The 16,287-nt window shown below is 44.5% G+C and overlaps 1 protein-coding gene across 3 annotated transcripts in view; it reads left to right on the forward strand.

Moving 5' to 3' along the window:
* NUBPL (NUBP iron-sulfur cluster assembly factor, mitochondrial) overlaps positions 1–14,739 on the forward strand; it is a 322,052-nt gene extending 307,313 nt beyond the window's left edge. For 2 of the 3 annotated variants that reach the window (XM_058429741.1, XM_058429739.1), the window contains one exon: positions 14,208–14,318. In XM_058429741.1, coding sequence (XP_058285724.1) covers positions 14,208–14,294 — 87 coding nt within the window. In that variant the 3' untranslated portion in view covers positions 14,295–14,318. Of the gene's footprint in view, positions 1–14,207; positions 14,319–14,501 lie in introns of those variants that run through there. The other variant, XM_058429740.1, reaches the window with a different exon arrangement.
* Positions 14,740–16,287: the final 1,548 nt, after the last annotated feature.

Consider the following 16,287-nt stretch of genomic DNA (forward strand, 5'->3'; position numbering starts at 1 on the left):
GAGTATTGGGGTGCCTGTATAGACGGTGCTGAGATGTAATTCATCTGAGCCTGGAAACTTAAATGCAGCAGCCAGGTGCTCTCCTCCTATCTCCTCACTATCACAGACTTTAATTTCCTCTTGGCCATGTTTTTGTTCTTCTTTCTGGCTCGAAGGTCATTCCTGATAAAGAAGATGGAAGCAAACTAGGAGTTGAGTAATTCTGTTTTCACTGTATCTTCTCTAAATTAACTGTGTCATCTGCCCCAAGCAGGAGGCCAACTCTTCTCTTGTTCTGAACTCACCCCAGTGGCTCTTATTGTATTTTATATGTGCATTCTCCTGTGCCCCAGCCTTGTACTTCCGTGACTTGATTCTTTCTTTTATGCCACTGCTTTGTATCTGCTGTTGGCTGCAAATTCCTCCTTCCTGCCTATGTGAATGTCCTTGTAAAATATAAGCTCATTGGAGACAGTAATTTTTTGGATAGTTCCCTCTCTTCCTCCTCTCCAGAGTACAGTCAGAATTAAATTAGGTGGAGCCTCCAATCTTTCTAGAACCAAGTTCTACATGATTAGAGTCTCTGACCATGGAATCAAAGAGCATCTAGCCTTGTGCCTTACATATTAGGAAGTCTGCAATAATGGTAACAATAAGAACAACAATAATAACCTTTATTGAGTGTTCACCGTAATAGTAAACCATACTAGGGGCTTTATATATGTGATCTCATTTAATTCTCACTGTTGACATATAAGGTAGGTCTTATTATTCACGATTACAGATGAGGAAATTGAGATACAGAGAGGTGACATTTGCTCAGCAGTAAGGACAGCGCCAAGAGCCTGACTCAGGTCTGTCCAGATTCTTGAGTGTGTACTTTAACCTCCACATTCTGCTGCCCTCTGAGATTTAATCCACTGGATCACCTTCTTTTCTCTGGACTTGTAGAGTTCTTCATTCTTGCAGTCTCAGGAACATGGATGGCTTGCATTCACTTCCCTGGCTCTTGAGAATCATATAGTGACAAGGTCCTTTTCTGCCCAAGTGCCAGTCACTTCCATTGTGTTATCCACCTAGTTCACCTTCAATGGCCAAAATTAGATCCAAGCAGTAGCTCTCTTACAACGTCCTTGTCCTCCTGTGACATGAAGTTGTCAGTAGAGCAAGGCCTGAGTGAATGGGATGCTCTGCTTCTGACAGAGTGGGGCTCCTAACAGACCTCTGGATTGTTCTTCCATCAGCCCTCAGCCTGCAGAGAACACAGCCTGATGGTGGGAGTGACAGGTACGCCTAGTGGGCGGGCCCGAGGGCAACCAGCCTCTCCTTGCCCCCTCCTCACTGAGCTTTCTGTGCTCTGGGAATATTATGCTGGCTTGAAGGTTTTTCTTCAACTATGATTTACATGCCACCTATTCTCAAAAAGGATGTGAAGTAGTTTACAATAAAACATGTCTAAAACAAGACAAGTAAAACATATTTTAAAAAGAGAGCTGAGATTATGTCACTGCACTCCAGCCTGGGCCACAGAGCAAGACTCCGTCTCAAAAAAAAAAAAAAAAAAAAAAAGAGAGGCAGATGGAGAGAGGTCAGAAATGACTTGGTTTGAATCCCTGACAAGAAGTTATATAGCACATGAATGCATTTTGATCAATTCCCAATACAAATGTCTGGGTGTGTAGGAATGGGGAAAAAACTCTGCAGATTGGGAAACCTAGAACCTCATGGGCCCCATCCTACACCTGGAGTCAAAGTCAAGTGACATCATGCCTAGCAATGCCTGTGAAAATATTAATTCATACTGTCTGTCTCAGGAAGCCTCGGGGAATGCAGCAGAGGAACCACCGCATGTGTTAACTCTAAGTTTAGTGTAGCCAGTTTGCCCAAGGGTCAGAGCCAAGATAATTCATCATTGTCACAGACAAAAGACCTCCATAAATTTGTCTTTTAAGTTTTAATACCTAAATCACATATTATACAGGTAGAACTCACACAACCCGTCTATTGCTCTGTTATAATTTTTAAGGACAAAAATGGTATAAATCATAACAGGACTTTTAAAATTATCACACTTGTTTCAAGAGATGCTATGCTATAGCTTTTCTGTTAGACAAGATTCCAGTAGGAAATGGATGACTGAAGAATGAATGAATGAATGAATGAGTGAGTGTCCACATGGTCCCATGACACCAGTGAATCAGTTTCATACTAGCTGTGACAAACAGTTCATTCAGTAGAGTTGAGCATGACTTCTGACAGCACTTCCTGTCATGATGTAGGCTGATACTATGGGAGCTCTGAGTCAGAACGCAGCCGGCAACATGACTCAGGGCATTGAGGTCAGGGCAGGGGAGCTCAGGCACTCCTCTGACCCTTGTCTAGGTGTGCACCTACAACTCCCTTGATAGGTTTACATATGACCAACTTCATTTGATAGACAGAAAAATAGAGAAGGAACGTTGGTGATGGAGGGTTGGCTTATGAATTTCTATATCATTAGAGATGTAACAAACACTCACAGTGACCAGATGAATCAGGAGGAATTAGAAACTAAGTACTAGCCAGGTTCAGTTAAAGGCAAACAAACAATGAAATATCAGGCAACAGATTTAACTAAAACTATTCTCTTAATCCTTTTTTTTTTTTTTTTTTTAGACAGAGTCTTGCTGTGTCACCTAGGCTGGAGTGCAGTGCGATCTCAGCTCACTGTAACCTCCGCCTCCCGGGTTCAAGCAATTCTCCTGCTTCAGCCTCCCGAGTAGCTGGGGCACTACAGGCGCCCGCCACCATGCCCAGCTAATTTTTTTGTATCTTTAGTAGAGACGGGGTTTCATCATGTTAGCCAGAATGGTCTCAATCTCCTGACCTAGTGATCCACCCGCCTCAGCCTCCCAAAGTGCTGAGATTACAGAGCCACCATGCCCGGCCTCCTTTCTGTTTTCTTAATGCGAAGGTTTTAAGTATGTAGGTATTCATGGGAGAAGTAGTAGTTATTTGTTATAGGCAAATACTGATATTCTCTCAGCTATAGGAAGTCATTAAAGATGGGAATGATTAGGATAGGGAAGTGGCATTGGTAAGTCTGGGTGTGGCTATTTTTTTGTTAGCTTGATAGAATTTGATAGGCAATGATTTTTAAACTTTCTTGTAAGGCTGGATTAAAATATATAATTTAAAATCTTTGGGGTGATATAGTAAAACCCAGTCTCCACAAGTGATTGTGTAAATTTACTCAATGCGTCAAGTATTTGCTGATCACCTGGTTGTTCACCATCCATCCATCCATTCATCTATCCATCTATTCATCCACCGATCCATCCACCATTTATGCATACACTACTTACTCAGCATATGTTATGGGCTGAATTATCCCCCCTATCACCCCAAATTCATATGTTGAAGTCCTAACCCTCAGTACCTCAGAATGTGACTATATTTGGAGATATGTCTATAAAGAGGTAATTAAAGTGAGGGTGGGCCCTAATCCAATTTTACTAGTATCCTTATAAGGGGAAATTTGGACAGGTGTGTATAGACAGGAGACTACGAGAAGACACAGACAGAAGATGGCCTTTTATAAGCCAAGGAGAGAGGCCTTAGAAGAAACTAACCCTGCTGACACCTTGATCTTAGGCTTCTAGCTTCCAAACTTGTAAGAAAATAAATCTCCGTTGTTTAAACCACTCAGTCTGCAGTATTTGGTTATGGTAGCCCTAGCAAACTAATACATGTACTTCCAATATACCAGTGCACTATGCTAGATATGAATGAAGTGTCATCTCTGCCTTCAAACAGCTTCTAGCCTGCTAGGTACAAAACACTGCTAAGTGTCAAGGAAACTATAAAGCTACAGTGATGAATCAAACCCTTAGTTTCATGAGTGCTTAACATTCTGTAAAACCAGCCCTTGCCCCCACTGGTTTGTATGGGGTTACAATTGGCATGTGCCCCCATTTTATTTTGAATTCTGACCCCAAAAAATGTTTTTGGGTATGTCAGTTGGGAGTTAAGTGAAATTTATGTCAGCCACAAGAAACTAAAACCTGAAGAGGTATGAGAGGTTGTGTTTTACTTTTTAATTCATACAGCACGATTTAGGTATAAAACAGCCTTCAGAGTATTTTTGCTGCTTTAAACTCATCAGAAAACTCATTTTCGCAGTAAAATCCTATCTTCATGGCAGATCCATTTATTCTTGGATCACACAGCTTCAGCTGATCTCCAGAGTAAGCAGAAGATACAGCAGTGACAGCTGGCAGCCTCGCTCACTTAGATTCTGTTTGTGCAACTGCTGTTAATATGGAGCCGCTAACCTAGGAAACAAATCATGGCTTGAACCAAGGTGGAGGACATGGAGCGGGGCCCTGTGGCTTTTGGAGTAGAAGTGGTCACACACGTTAACAAACAGCATGAACCAAAACTATAAAAACAGAGAACTTTGAGAGCTCTAAGGAAATTTGGATGGTATCTGGTCAAAGCCCTCATTTTATAGATTTGGAGCCAGACACACAGGTTAAATGTTAAGTGGCTTGCCTATGGTAAAAATACTAGCTAGTAACAGAAATAGGATGAAGACGTGTCTCTTGCTCTGAGTACAGTTGTCTTTTCTGCCACTGTAGGTTTGGGTTTGGGAAATTAGTAGCCCAGAGCTGATTCCCACACAAACACCGTGTCTATAATTCAGGTGTGTTGCTGCTGAATAGAGAGTGTTGTCTATTCTTAGTGTTGGTCTGAACTGCTGGGCTTCCTATCTGTGTTGGAAACTGAGTCAAGCAAGTATAGCCCTCTTTTTCCACCCAAAAACAGAGCTGTTTATCCCCCACCCCCTCCCTCCCCCTCTGCTCAGGTGATGGGTACACCAAAATCTCAGAAGTCATTACTAAAGAACTCATTCTTGTAACCAAACACCACCTGTTCCCCAAAAACCTATCTAAATTTAAAAAAATAGAGCTGTTTAATATAACAAATGTAGAATGAATGCAAAGAGAAAATGAATGCCTCTTGGGTACTAGCAGTGTGGCAGGCACTGTGCTGGCCCTTCACAGCAACTATGAGGAAACTGAGGTTGAAGATACTGTATCTCTTGTTTAAGATCTCACAATACCAATTGACAGTTCTAGGATTTGTTCTATTCCAGAGACTACAAGTCTTCCACCAATCTATGTTCCCTCCCTCAGCATAATTAATAATTGTTATACTATAAGGCTAAACTAAATTTATATCAGGAAGTCCCAGAGAGTTATATCTTATTTGTTAACCATTAGCTTTTCCCAATCAGACACTTAATGCAGCACTAGTTCCATCTTAAGGCTAGAACAGAACACCGTGGATGATGATTTTGAACCTCTCTCGGCCAGAAATGTGCCCAGAATTCTAAACCTTGGACAGCTTTGCATCAAGACCTTTGGAGGCAGCTTTCACTTACCCATATACGTGATTCACCATCTCCATGGGGGTCCTCTTTTCTCGATTATTAGGTCTGACTTTATTTACAGCTGAAATGTGATTCCCTTTTATGAAGATCATTTTTTATTCCAGAAAAGACCTTGGGTATTACGTCCTGTTCTCATGGTCAGAAATCTGAATGCTTCCATATACTGCATTTTGCTTTTCTTTCATGGCCAAGTAAAAGAGAAAGACCACAGTTACACATAGTGTGTCAGTCTGGCTCCCTCAGATTATGTTTGTGAAATTCCTTTTTCTATAGAGCTAATATTTACTCAGCACTGATGTCCCAGGCACCATATGGTATCCCAGGGACCATACTAAGCCCTTTCTATGAATGGTCTCTCTTAAGACTCAGAATAACCTTTTGTTTATAAACTATCACCTAGGAGGGTCAAACAACTCAGCCTGGTTCATACTGCCATCAAAAAGCAAAGCTGAGCTTCGAACCCAGGCTGTCTGTGCAAACCCCTGAACTTTCAAACCACTGTGCATGCTGCCTCCCGACTCTTTGTTTTTTTGTGCCTTTCTCTAGCCAGGAGGTTTTTCTTCACCTGCCCATTTATCTTCCATAATTCTTGCTCTTGGGACAGATGATTTCCAAGGTCCCTTCAAGTATTGAAATTCCATGACTGATTAAAAATTGTAATGTATGCAGTTTGGTTAATTTGCGCTAATGCCCGAGTTCGTTCACAATGTTAATTTCTTTACAAGGTTCCAACAGTTTTTTAACTTACAGATCTCCTTCTGATGTTAAAGGAATCATGCTGCTTTTCCTATAATAATATTTAAGTCCCCAGTTTTAAAAACATAAGGTTTAAAAATATATCTGAAAGGATTTTACCATGCATGCAACACACCAATTTTCCATATGGACCAAAATAGTCTTTTTAAGACCCTGTTCTCTCAGTTGTCTTTCCCAAGTCTCACAGATGCAGTGCTAATTGCATGCGGCTTCAGGTCCTTTATAACATGAGGTAACAATTTCCGTGTCTTGGGCTTGAATGCTGCATTCGTTAGACATGCCAGGCCTGAAACTGGTGTCAGCTCGTCAGGATGCTGAATCCACATGGAGAGCAACTCATCTGAACATTGGGAAGCTTCCTGGAGAAACTCCTGTTGTGCTCCTCTCAGGCACGGCGTGAGAGCCAGTGGTGTGACTGGTTCCTTAGCTAGGATGCCTCTTGGTCAGACTTGGCAGCACTGGGTGATGGCTGTTTGGGACCAGTGCAGGTATTTGAGTCTTTCTAGTCAAGCTGTACTTGTTAAAGAATGATTCCAGAAGTGACGTTTATTCACAGACCTGCTACTTGGGCTACTTGGGCTAGCTCCAAGTGTCTGAGTGGCTCGGCCGCTGAAGGCAGACTGCACTTGGGACACATCTAAAATTCATTCTGACTGGATTGAGAAAACAGGGAGACCGAAAAGAAAAGAAGTGGCAGGATTCTGCAATCACATCTGTAACTGAGGAGCCATGGGATATAACTTTGGAGAATATCTTGACCTGATCTTGCTTTGCAGCTTGTCTGTAGTTCTAGTCTTTAGAGTTACGGAAGCCTGAGTTCCCACCAAGCTCTGCTCTTAATGGCTGTGTGATAATGAAGACGTCACTTGATCTTCCTGAGCCTCAGTTTCCTCATCTGTAAATTGGGATGATATACCTCCCTCGTGGGTCTGTTGTGAGGACAACATGTGATGATCCTGCCAAAGCTCTCTAGGCACTCTGTGCTTAGCTGTGTGGCCAATGCACAGCCAGCAGCTACACGATGCTATTTTTACTGCCTTCTTTCCCTCCTTCCCCAACAGGACACACTCCTCTAGAAAAATAAGGTTCATGCAAACCTGCACTTTAAGAGCACTTATACAGATGTGCACAATGCAGTGCATGTGTCTTGATGGGGCTTTGTTAAATTGAATTTGAAAAAATTGTGTTTTAAATATACTTAGGGAAGTACAGAAAAGTACCCCAGAACTGGTTGTTTTATAACGACAACAATAATTTCTGAATTATTTTCATTTCAGCTTTTTATATACTGTGTAGTCACAAAATGAGAGACCCTCCCCCACTCACCCCACCCTCACAGCTCCCCAGAGGAACAAGAGCCATGAGCAAACAGTGCTTGCCTCCTGACCTTCGGGTGTTTCTCCTAAAGGCTAGCTCATTTAAGGGCAGCAGTCAGGGGCTTTACTCTTTGCAGCCCTATTTCTTTTCTTGTGATGAGAAGAAACAAGCCCAGGCTGACAGCTGGCCAAGACTTGAACTAGAATGTTGAAGTTGAAAGGTCAAAATGGGTCTGTGTCAAAGGAATAGCAGAGGGGAAGGGACTGTCCTCCGGGGAGCTGAGGAGTGAGGGTGGTTCTCACCTCGATCCAGCGATCAAATTCCCCAAGTAAATCCATGTAAAGCATGAACTGTGGCTAGCACTTGTTAAGCGAGGAATGTTAAAAATCATTGTCATTACTGCTACTATTATTGTTACAGGCTTGTTCCAAGACTCTGGGTTTTGGCTCAGCTTGTCTAAATGGTCTTCCATCTTACGGAATCAAGGGGTAGATTTTGGAACCACTAGTTCCATAGCCAAACAAGGAGCAATCCAGCAACTTAGGCATTGATTCCACAAGCCGTCCCAGAGCCTCTGTGTAGTCCTTGCTTTCCCTAAATTGCCATGACTAGCTGGCTGAAGTTAGGCCTTTCTAATTTACCCGGACTGTTGCTGTCTCCTGTGCATGGCTGCGGGGATGAGCACCTTGTTGTGTGTTCCTCCGCTGGGCTGACAGAAATGGTTTGCAGCCAAACTGCTACGCCACACGGTCTGGCATTTAGTCCTCAGACATCTGATTTAGAGAACGTATACATTGCATCACAATCTAGGTTTCAGAGGAAAGTTTTGGATAGAATAACCCAGACCCAAGTCTGGGTAATTTAAAGCCTGGGTGAAATGGGGCAGAAAGAGCCCAGAATATACAGGTCTGAATCTTGGCTGGGGTGATGTGGAAGACTGGAGGCGCCAGACGGCTGGCCTCCCTCCAAGTGTTTACCATGCTGGTGCCACGGGGCTGGGGCTGGGCAGTCCATGTGCTCATTCTCTCCCTTTCCTCCTCCTCCGCCCCCCTCCATCTCTCCCCCTCCGCCTCATGTTTTCTATAGGCTAGAGAAACTCAGGAACTACTGACCCACAGGGAAGGCAAGCAGAGATATGAGACAGAGGAATCAAACGCTGCCCTGGTGGAGGACGCTGTGGGTTTACAGTGGATGATTCCCTCTGCCTATGAGATAAAAGGGTTGGCTCCGTACTTTGAACCCCAGCCTCACCCACCTCTGCCTGGGTGTGGCCCTTACTCTCTGGAAGCCTTACTCAGGGGAGAGGACAGGGCAGTATGAGGCTTGAATCTCCAGGAAATAGAATCTGTGGGCAGCCATTGACTCCGAGTCAATGAGAACAAGGTGTGCTATTTCCTCTGTGCTGTTTCTTCCCTGCCCCACTCCCCGCCCCTTTGTCCTATGGTACCCAGGCTGCCTGCACTGCTCAGATACCACAGGCCTTGCCAGGGGCCTCCTGAAAGGTTTCTGAGGCTTGCAGCCAGTGGTCCTGTTAGTCTGCACGTCTTCTAGTTCCCCTCCCAGAGGAGAAAGCATATGCTGCTGGGACCGACTGCAGCTCCTCATGGATGCACCTGCCACCAGGAAATTGTTCAGTCTGGGATTGCTTTCTGTTCTCAAAGCACAATCTCACGTGCAGTCATGAGCCCAGTCCAGCCTCTGGGACAGAAGATTTCGTGCTTTGATAAACCAACAGCACTGCAGGTGCTGCACAAGATAAGTGTCTCCCTTATTTCTTTCCCTCCCTGGATGCCTTTGTATCAAACTGGGAGTTACCTTAATAGGGAAAAGGAGGGTGTGGCTGTTTCACTTCCTGTTGTCAGCAGCCAAGTGTGCCTGAGGACAGAGGGTGGTGGGCAGGCCCCCATTGTGTGTAGGGAGGCAGGTATTGTACTGCCCTGGAACACGCTGGGGTTGGGGGGTGTGGAGGCGGTTGCTGTGGCTTCCCTGAGACCTCCCTGGGCAGGCTGCCGCAAGGCACCCAGATGTCAGTTGTCTTCCCACAACCTAATCATTCACAGCTGCTCCAGGGCCACACTTAGGATCTCTTTCCAGCGGTCCTCTTAGTCTGCTCCAGGGGCATGGCAAAGGAGGGCCTTTCATCCAGGGATCTCACACTCACAGAGACTTCACATTTGGATTTTTAAAAATTTATCTCTGAAGATATGCTAATAAGACTGAAAAGATGGAAATGATCATCAGCTTTAAACTTATGCCTGATTTTGGTACCAGGTCCATGAATTTTTAAAATTAATCCTGCCATTATCCTGTGAATAGGATGGTTATATTACCCTGTGCATTTTTTTTTAAAGCTTGCACATGTTAAAGCCTTAATTTATTAAATGTAAACTTCTAAAAGCACAGTATATCACAATTTTTGAAACCCTATTTGGGCATTTCTTCACTTTAATATACCTGAAGCCTCAGATACTGGGCGTGTCCCTGGTCTTTGTCCTCCAGGCAGCCCGTTGGCCACTCCCCTCTTGATGGACTGTGGAGAGAAGCTGTTCCCTTTCCACGTTGTCATTTCAACTTCAGAAAAATCCCAGGTGCAATTGCCTGTTTCATTACAGCAGCTAGCCTATAATGAAAGAGGCCTTTGAAGCTTAGGCATGCCCCAGTTCGGCCCCTTTCTTCATTTTACACGCTGTTTTCTCCTCCCACAGGAAGGCTTCTCTCTGCTAGGCCCAAAGCTACAGGCTCTCCACCGTAGGGGAAATGGCCGACTAATATTCTTGAGTTCTTTACCCTTAGGCAATGGGGCTCAACTGTGACTGCATATTGGAATCAAGTGGAGAGTTTTCCAAAAATCCGACGCCTGGGTTCTACCCCCACAGAACCCAATTTACTTGACCTGGGGGTGTGGCCTGGGCATTGGAATTTTTTAAAGCACCCCACATGATTTTAATACGCTACAAAGTTTCAGAAACAGTGCCCTAAGACCCTGGTTCTCAAACATTAGAATTCATCAGAATAATGTCCTTGTGGGGAGGGGCTTGTTAAAGCATAGATTGCTGGGCACGGTTTCTGATTCAGAGTTTCTGGATGGTACCTGGTAATCTGCATTTCTTATGAGTTCCCAAGTGACGTGATGCTGCTGTTCTGGGGATCATGTATTTCCAAAAGTTGTGCTAAAAGAAAGACAGAGAGGTGGGCTGGGAGGAGAAATGTGAGTGAATGCATGAAAATGTAGTTATTTCTTATTCTCAACCTCTGCAGTTGGCTTCAGCGTCAGGGACACCCCTAAATTACAGCAGTCACAGAGTATATTGGTCATCAAAGGTGCCACTGTGCAGAGACCCAAGCTAGGATAGAGCTGAGCCCCAGCAGCTGGACCCTGATTGGTGGGGTAAGGCATGGTCTGAAACAGTCTGGGGCTACAGATCAGCTCTGTCCAGTGAGAATATAATACAGGGCACAAGTGTGAGTCACTTATGTAACTTCATATATTATAACCACATTGAAAAAACTAGAAACAGGTGAGATTAATTTTAATAATCTATATTATTTAACTTAACCCTCCAAAATCTTATTTTAACAGTCATCAACATGAACAATGATTGAGATATTTGGCCTTCCTTTTTCTTGCTAAGTCTTTGGAATCATACATGTGTTTTACACTTACAGCACATCTCAGTTCACACCAGCCACATTTCAATGGCCGCACGTGGACAGTGCCAGCCTGGATAGACCTAAGTACTGGGGCCTTCTGCCCCTGAAGTAGGACTGATCACAAAGGTCCTCACTTCTCCCAGCAGCACATGGCCCCTCCTTCCACGCCTCTCAGAGCTCCTGGAATCTGTTCTCAGCATCTGAGAATCCCTCTGGTGTTCTTTACCATCGGTGCTTTGGACAGCACAAAAGGTTAACTGGGTTTAATCAGGTCTGCAGGGCTTGTTCCCTCATGTCTGTGCATCTGAGGTCAGAATCCAAGAGGTTTTCGTAGCCACTCCCACTCTCTTTCCTGACTTCACCATCTATAGAGATGAGTTGAGCACCGGGTTTTTGTTGGAGAGAAATGGGTGTCTGAAATGGACTGAGGAAGAGAGTGAGGGGAAGCTGTAGTTGGGCCGGACAGTAGAACCAGGATGGAGTTTTTTTCAAATTCTGCAAGCAAGAATGATGCTGATACTTCTGGTGCCTGCCCCTGCCAAAGGACTCCAGAGCACTGTGAGGTTTGTGACAGACCAGGGCAACAGTCATTGTGCTCCTCCAGCAGCATGCTGACCTCTCTTCAGTTAAACTCATTAAATATACAAGTACTGAATGCCTACTGCATTCTCAAGTATACTGATAAGGCAGTGGGCTATAATTATTGGAACTACACATTTTGGAATCAGTCAAGCCTGAGTTCAAATCCCCACTTTTGCAATATGATCTTAAGCAAGTTACTTAATCTCTAAGCTGTGGTTTCTTCATTTGCAAAATGTAGGTAATACCTACGTAGTAAAACTCCTGTGAAGATAGAGTGAAGTGATATATGTCCTTTCTTAGCACAGTGCCTGACGCACTCAGTGAAGGAATTCAATGAATGGTAGTAGGCTGGGACTAGGTGAGGTGAGCAAAGTGCCTAGGGTGCAAAATTTAGGGAGACACCCACTCTCATGGTTGTGCAGGTGGCACTGTGTGGTGCTATGAGCACCATCATCATTGTTGCAGTTGTGTAATTATACTGTAGTAAGTGTCACGGGCATTCCTGAGCTACTTAAGGCATGGCCTTTTCTCTCAAGGAGCATGGAGTCCCTGAGGGGAGAGAAGACATGTATGTATACAAGCAGACCAAGACTGGGAGATGTGATGATTGCCTTGAGGGGGGGGGGAGACATCACTTCCAAGGGATTCAGAGACTACATCCTTGAAGAGTGTACAAGAGATCTGCAGGCATAGATTGGAAGGAATGACAATTTATAGAGGGAATGGCTTAAAGCCGTGGAGGCAAAAAACTGCTCAGGGAACATGGAATGCTTGCTATACTGGTGCATAGAGGCAGCTAAAAGGGAATGCTGACAGTCTGGTTGCAATCCAGTTGTATAGGGCTTTAAATACCAGGCTGAGGAGTTTAGACTGTATTTGGTTAAAAAAAAAAAAATGCTGGGGGGAGTCATAGATAGCATCCCCGGAAAGAGGGACCAGAAAATGAGGAATACCTTTTCCTTTTGAGACAGAGAGGCTTTTGAGAGTCAGAATTTATTGCCATTGTCCTATCAAACACAAGGCTTCATGCCTTGAGGCACATGAAACTTGTAAATTGTGTCATCCATTACCACCCCTTCTTGATCCTACTCCCCTGGAGTAACCCCATTACTGTTGTCGTATATATTCTTTCAGACTTCCCTCCATACATAGACAATATATAGATGCAAAATTTTTAACCAAAATTGGATCATGCTATATTTACTGTTCCGTCATTTACTTAAGTGTCATAAAATGTATATAACATAAAATTTAGCATTTTAACCATCTTTAAGAATATAGTTCAGTGGCATTAAGTACATTTCCAATGTTGTGCAACCATCACCACCATCCATCTCCACAACTTTTTTCATCTTCCCAAACTGAAACCCTGTACCCATTAAAACACCAATTCCACATTCTCCTCTCCCTCTAGACCATAACAATCACCATTCACTTTCTGTTTCTATGAACTTCACTACTTTAAGTATATGTACTCACACAGTATTTGTTTGTAACTGGCTTATTTTACTTAGCATAACGTCTTCAAGGTTCATCCACGCTGTAGGATGTGTCAGGATTTCCTGTCTTTTCATGGTTGAATAATATTCCATTGTATGTATATATTACATTTTGTTTACTTATGTATCCATCATCAGAGTTGCTTCTGCCTTTTGGCAATTTTCTGCTATTTACTTTGAAATAATATATTGTGGACATCTTTCCACGTGAGTTCCTGTAGATAACCTCATTCTTCTTAGTGGCTAATAGTTTGTTGTATGACAGTGACTAGTATAGAATCACACCACCAGCTAGTGGGACAGCAGGGATTTGAACCCAGTTTTTATCTGGCTCCAAAAGCTGAGTGTTTTTCACCATTCCAGAAGACATGAGGGATGTGTACATTTTGAACCATCACATGGCTAGCATGGTGTTATGCAAGTATAAAATAATGTGGGCCGGGCGCGGTGGCTCACGCTTGTAATCCCAGCACTTTGGGAGGCTGAGGCGGGCGGATCACGAGGTCAGGAGATCGAGACCACAGTGAAACCCCGTCTCTACTGAAAAATACAAAAAATTAGCGGGGCGTGGTGGCGGGCGCCTGTAGTCAGTCCCAGCTACTCGGAGAGGCTGAGGCAGGAGAATGGCGTGAACCCGGGAGGCGGAGCTTGCAGTGAGCCGAGATTGCGCCACTGCACTCCAGCCTGGGTGAAAGAGCGAGACTCCGTCTCAGAAAAAAATAAAAATTAAAAAAAATAATAATAATGTGCTACAATTTTATTAGGTTTTGAGAGGCTTCTGATAAATGAAGTGATGAGTGTGTGTGAGGCCAGGTCTAGCTTTGATTTTGGAGTCCCTACTCTGTGTACTCCCACAACACAGTCATCACCAGTTTTTAGTTACTGCTGACCTGGCCACCTCTCAGGGTAGCTCTGGAAGAGTATTGAATAATAGCATCTTTAGGAAAGAAAGGACCACGGAGTTCATCTGGCTCAACCCTTTGTTTTAGGGAAGGAGGAAACTGGAGCCTGAGAGACGAGCCCCAAGGCTACCTGTGAGTTTCCCTCTGCTTCCACTGAGAGGGTGTGGCTGCTAAGTCCTATCAGAAGATGCCCCACACTGTTTTCATTCCAATTTTACTGACTCATAGTTACTCTGTTTATGCTGGAAACTCATTTCCCCAAGTGCTTTGTTTTTATTGTTTGTTTCTCTTGTATACATGTATTCTTCCAGCAGCCTGCCCGGGTTTATTAAAAGATATTTATGTTTTCTGATCACTTCTACTTCCTTCTCTTCCTCCCAGGAATGGAAAATCAATCTGAGTGTCATTAAGAGCATATTCCCTGAAGAAGATTGCTGATGGCAGTGGATTTGTCACCCAACTCAGTATCTTTTCCTGAGCAACAGGAATTTCTTCCATGGGGAATGAAACCTAGTGTTGTTTCCCTGCCTGGATCCAGGCCTTTCACTGACCTGCCAAGTTTTCATTCCATTGTCTCACTGTCATTGGCTGATATGATCTCTACATTGATTAATTAGTTTCAAGCCCCTTCATATTGATCTAATAAATTGGCTTGTTTAATTTGTGTCAGGAGATTTCTGAGAATGTTTCATTTAGACTCTGATAAGGTACATTTTTTTTTTAATGTCCTGCCAGGGACATCCCTTAGGAGGGAGAGCTTGTCCTTCCTGCCATCTCTTGAATTACGCAGAGCAAATGCTGAAAGGATGGCGGGATTTCCTGCTGCCAGGATCAAATGCTTCCACAGCAAGCAGATCTGCCTTTCAGGGGGCAGTTTTTTATGTCCTCTCACCAGAAACACATGAGAATGCCATCTTTCCACCTCTAGAGGTTGTCTGAGCTGCTGGTAAGCATCAAAACATAGCCATCGGGAGCCAGGACAGAGCCACGGCCACTTCACCGTGGCTCATGCCACTTGATTTATAAATGCCTTTTTTTAATGGGCTGTCATCCCCTCGGGAGAGGTTGGAGTAGAAGTCTCAAAGTTGAGTGTTTGCTCTTCTGTCACAAAGAGAAATGGATGGGAAGAATAATACAAATGGCCTACAGGCGAGCAGGGGATTCTGCAGAGCCGAGCCCCATCCCGGCCTGATTCAGGCACTCAGTAAGCCTGAATGGGGCGCGGTTACTGGGGCGCGGTTACCCACCGGCTGGGATGAGAATTCTCGTAACTACTTTCCCAGTCGGCAACTGCCAGGATGCAGGGAGCTTGTTTAGTTAACACTATGAGACCACTGGATCCAACTAATCTCTATTTGCATGTCTCCCCTAAGATAACTTTCATACAAATGTGTAAACATGCTCTGAGAGTCTTCTGAAAATTCCCTCAAAGCCCCCTGACCGCCTGCCCCCTCGCTGGGGCTGTGGAGGCGGTGGCTGAGGCACCCCCCCTCCGTGGGAGGCTCCTCATACATCTCTGTCAGGAAAGGCAAGAGCCGCAGCCAGGAACGAGCTCCCCCCGCAAAGCAGCCTCCCTGCGTGCTGCTGTGCAAGCTGCAGCATTTGGCTGATTCATTTGTCTTCATTAATGTTGCTTATAGCAGAGGCCTTTGTCACATATATGATTATGTGAGATTCGATTCTCTCAAATGTGTAAACACAGAGCTCTAGTGCGAGGCTCCAAGCAGGTAGCAGCCTGAAGCAGCTTTTCTGGCTGTTGGGGGGCCGGCTTATATGATCAGCCCCTAGGGATGGGGCCATACTGTCAGGGACTGGTTCTCGCAGTGATAAAGGAAGAGCTGCCTGGCTCTTCCGCCCCAGGCCTCAGAGCTTACCCCTCCCTCCAGTCCCCTCATAGAGTATATCCTCCCCCATGCCTCCTTCCCCTCCACGCCACATGCCCCAGGCTCCCTGAACATTACCACCTTAATGTCTCCTAGCTTCATTTCTTCCTGCCTCGCCTTCCAGGGTCCCACCTTCATCTCAGGCTGTCATCATCCCACAGCTGGATTCCTGCAACAGCTTCTTAATCATCCTCCCTCCGGTCTTGTTTCCTCCAACCTGTTTGACACCCTACTGATATCTTAATCTCTAAAATGCATATCAGTTTGGGTTGTTCCCCTTCTCT

Source organism: Hylobates moloch, unplaced genomic scaffold (assembly GCF_009828535.3).
Source record: "Hylobates moloch isolate HMO894 unplaced genomic scaffold, HMol_V3 SCAFFOLD_16, whole genome shotgun sequence".
NCBI classification, from domain to species: Eukaryota; Metazoa; Chordata; class Mammalia; order Primates; family Hylobatidae; genus Hylobates; species Hylobates moloch.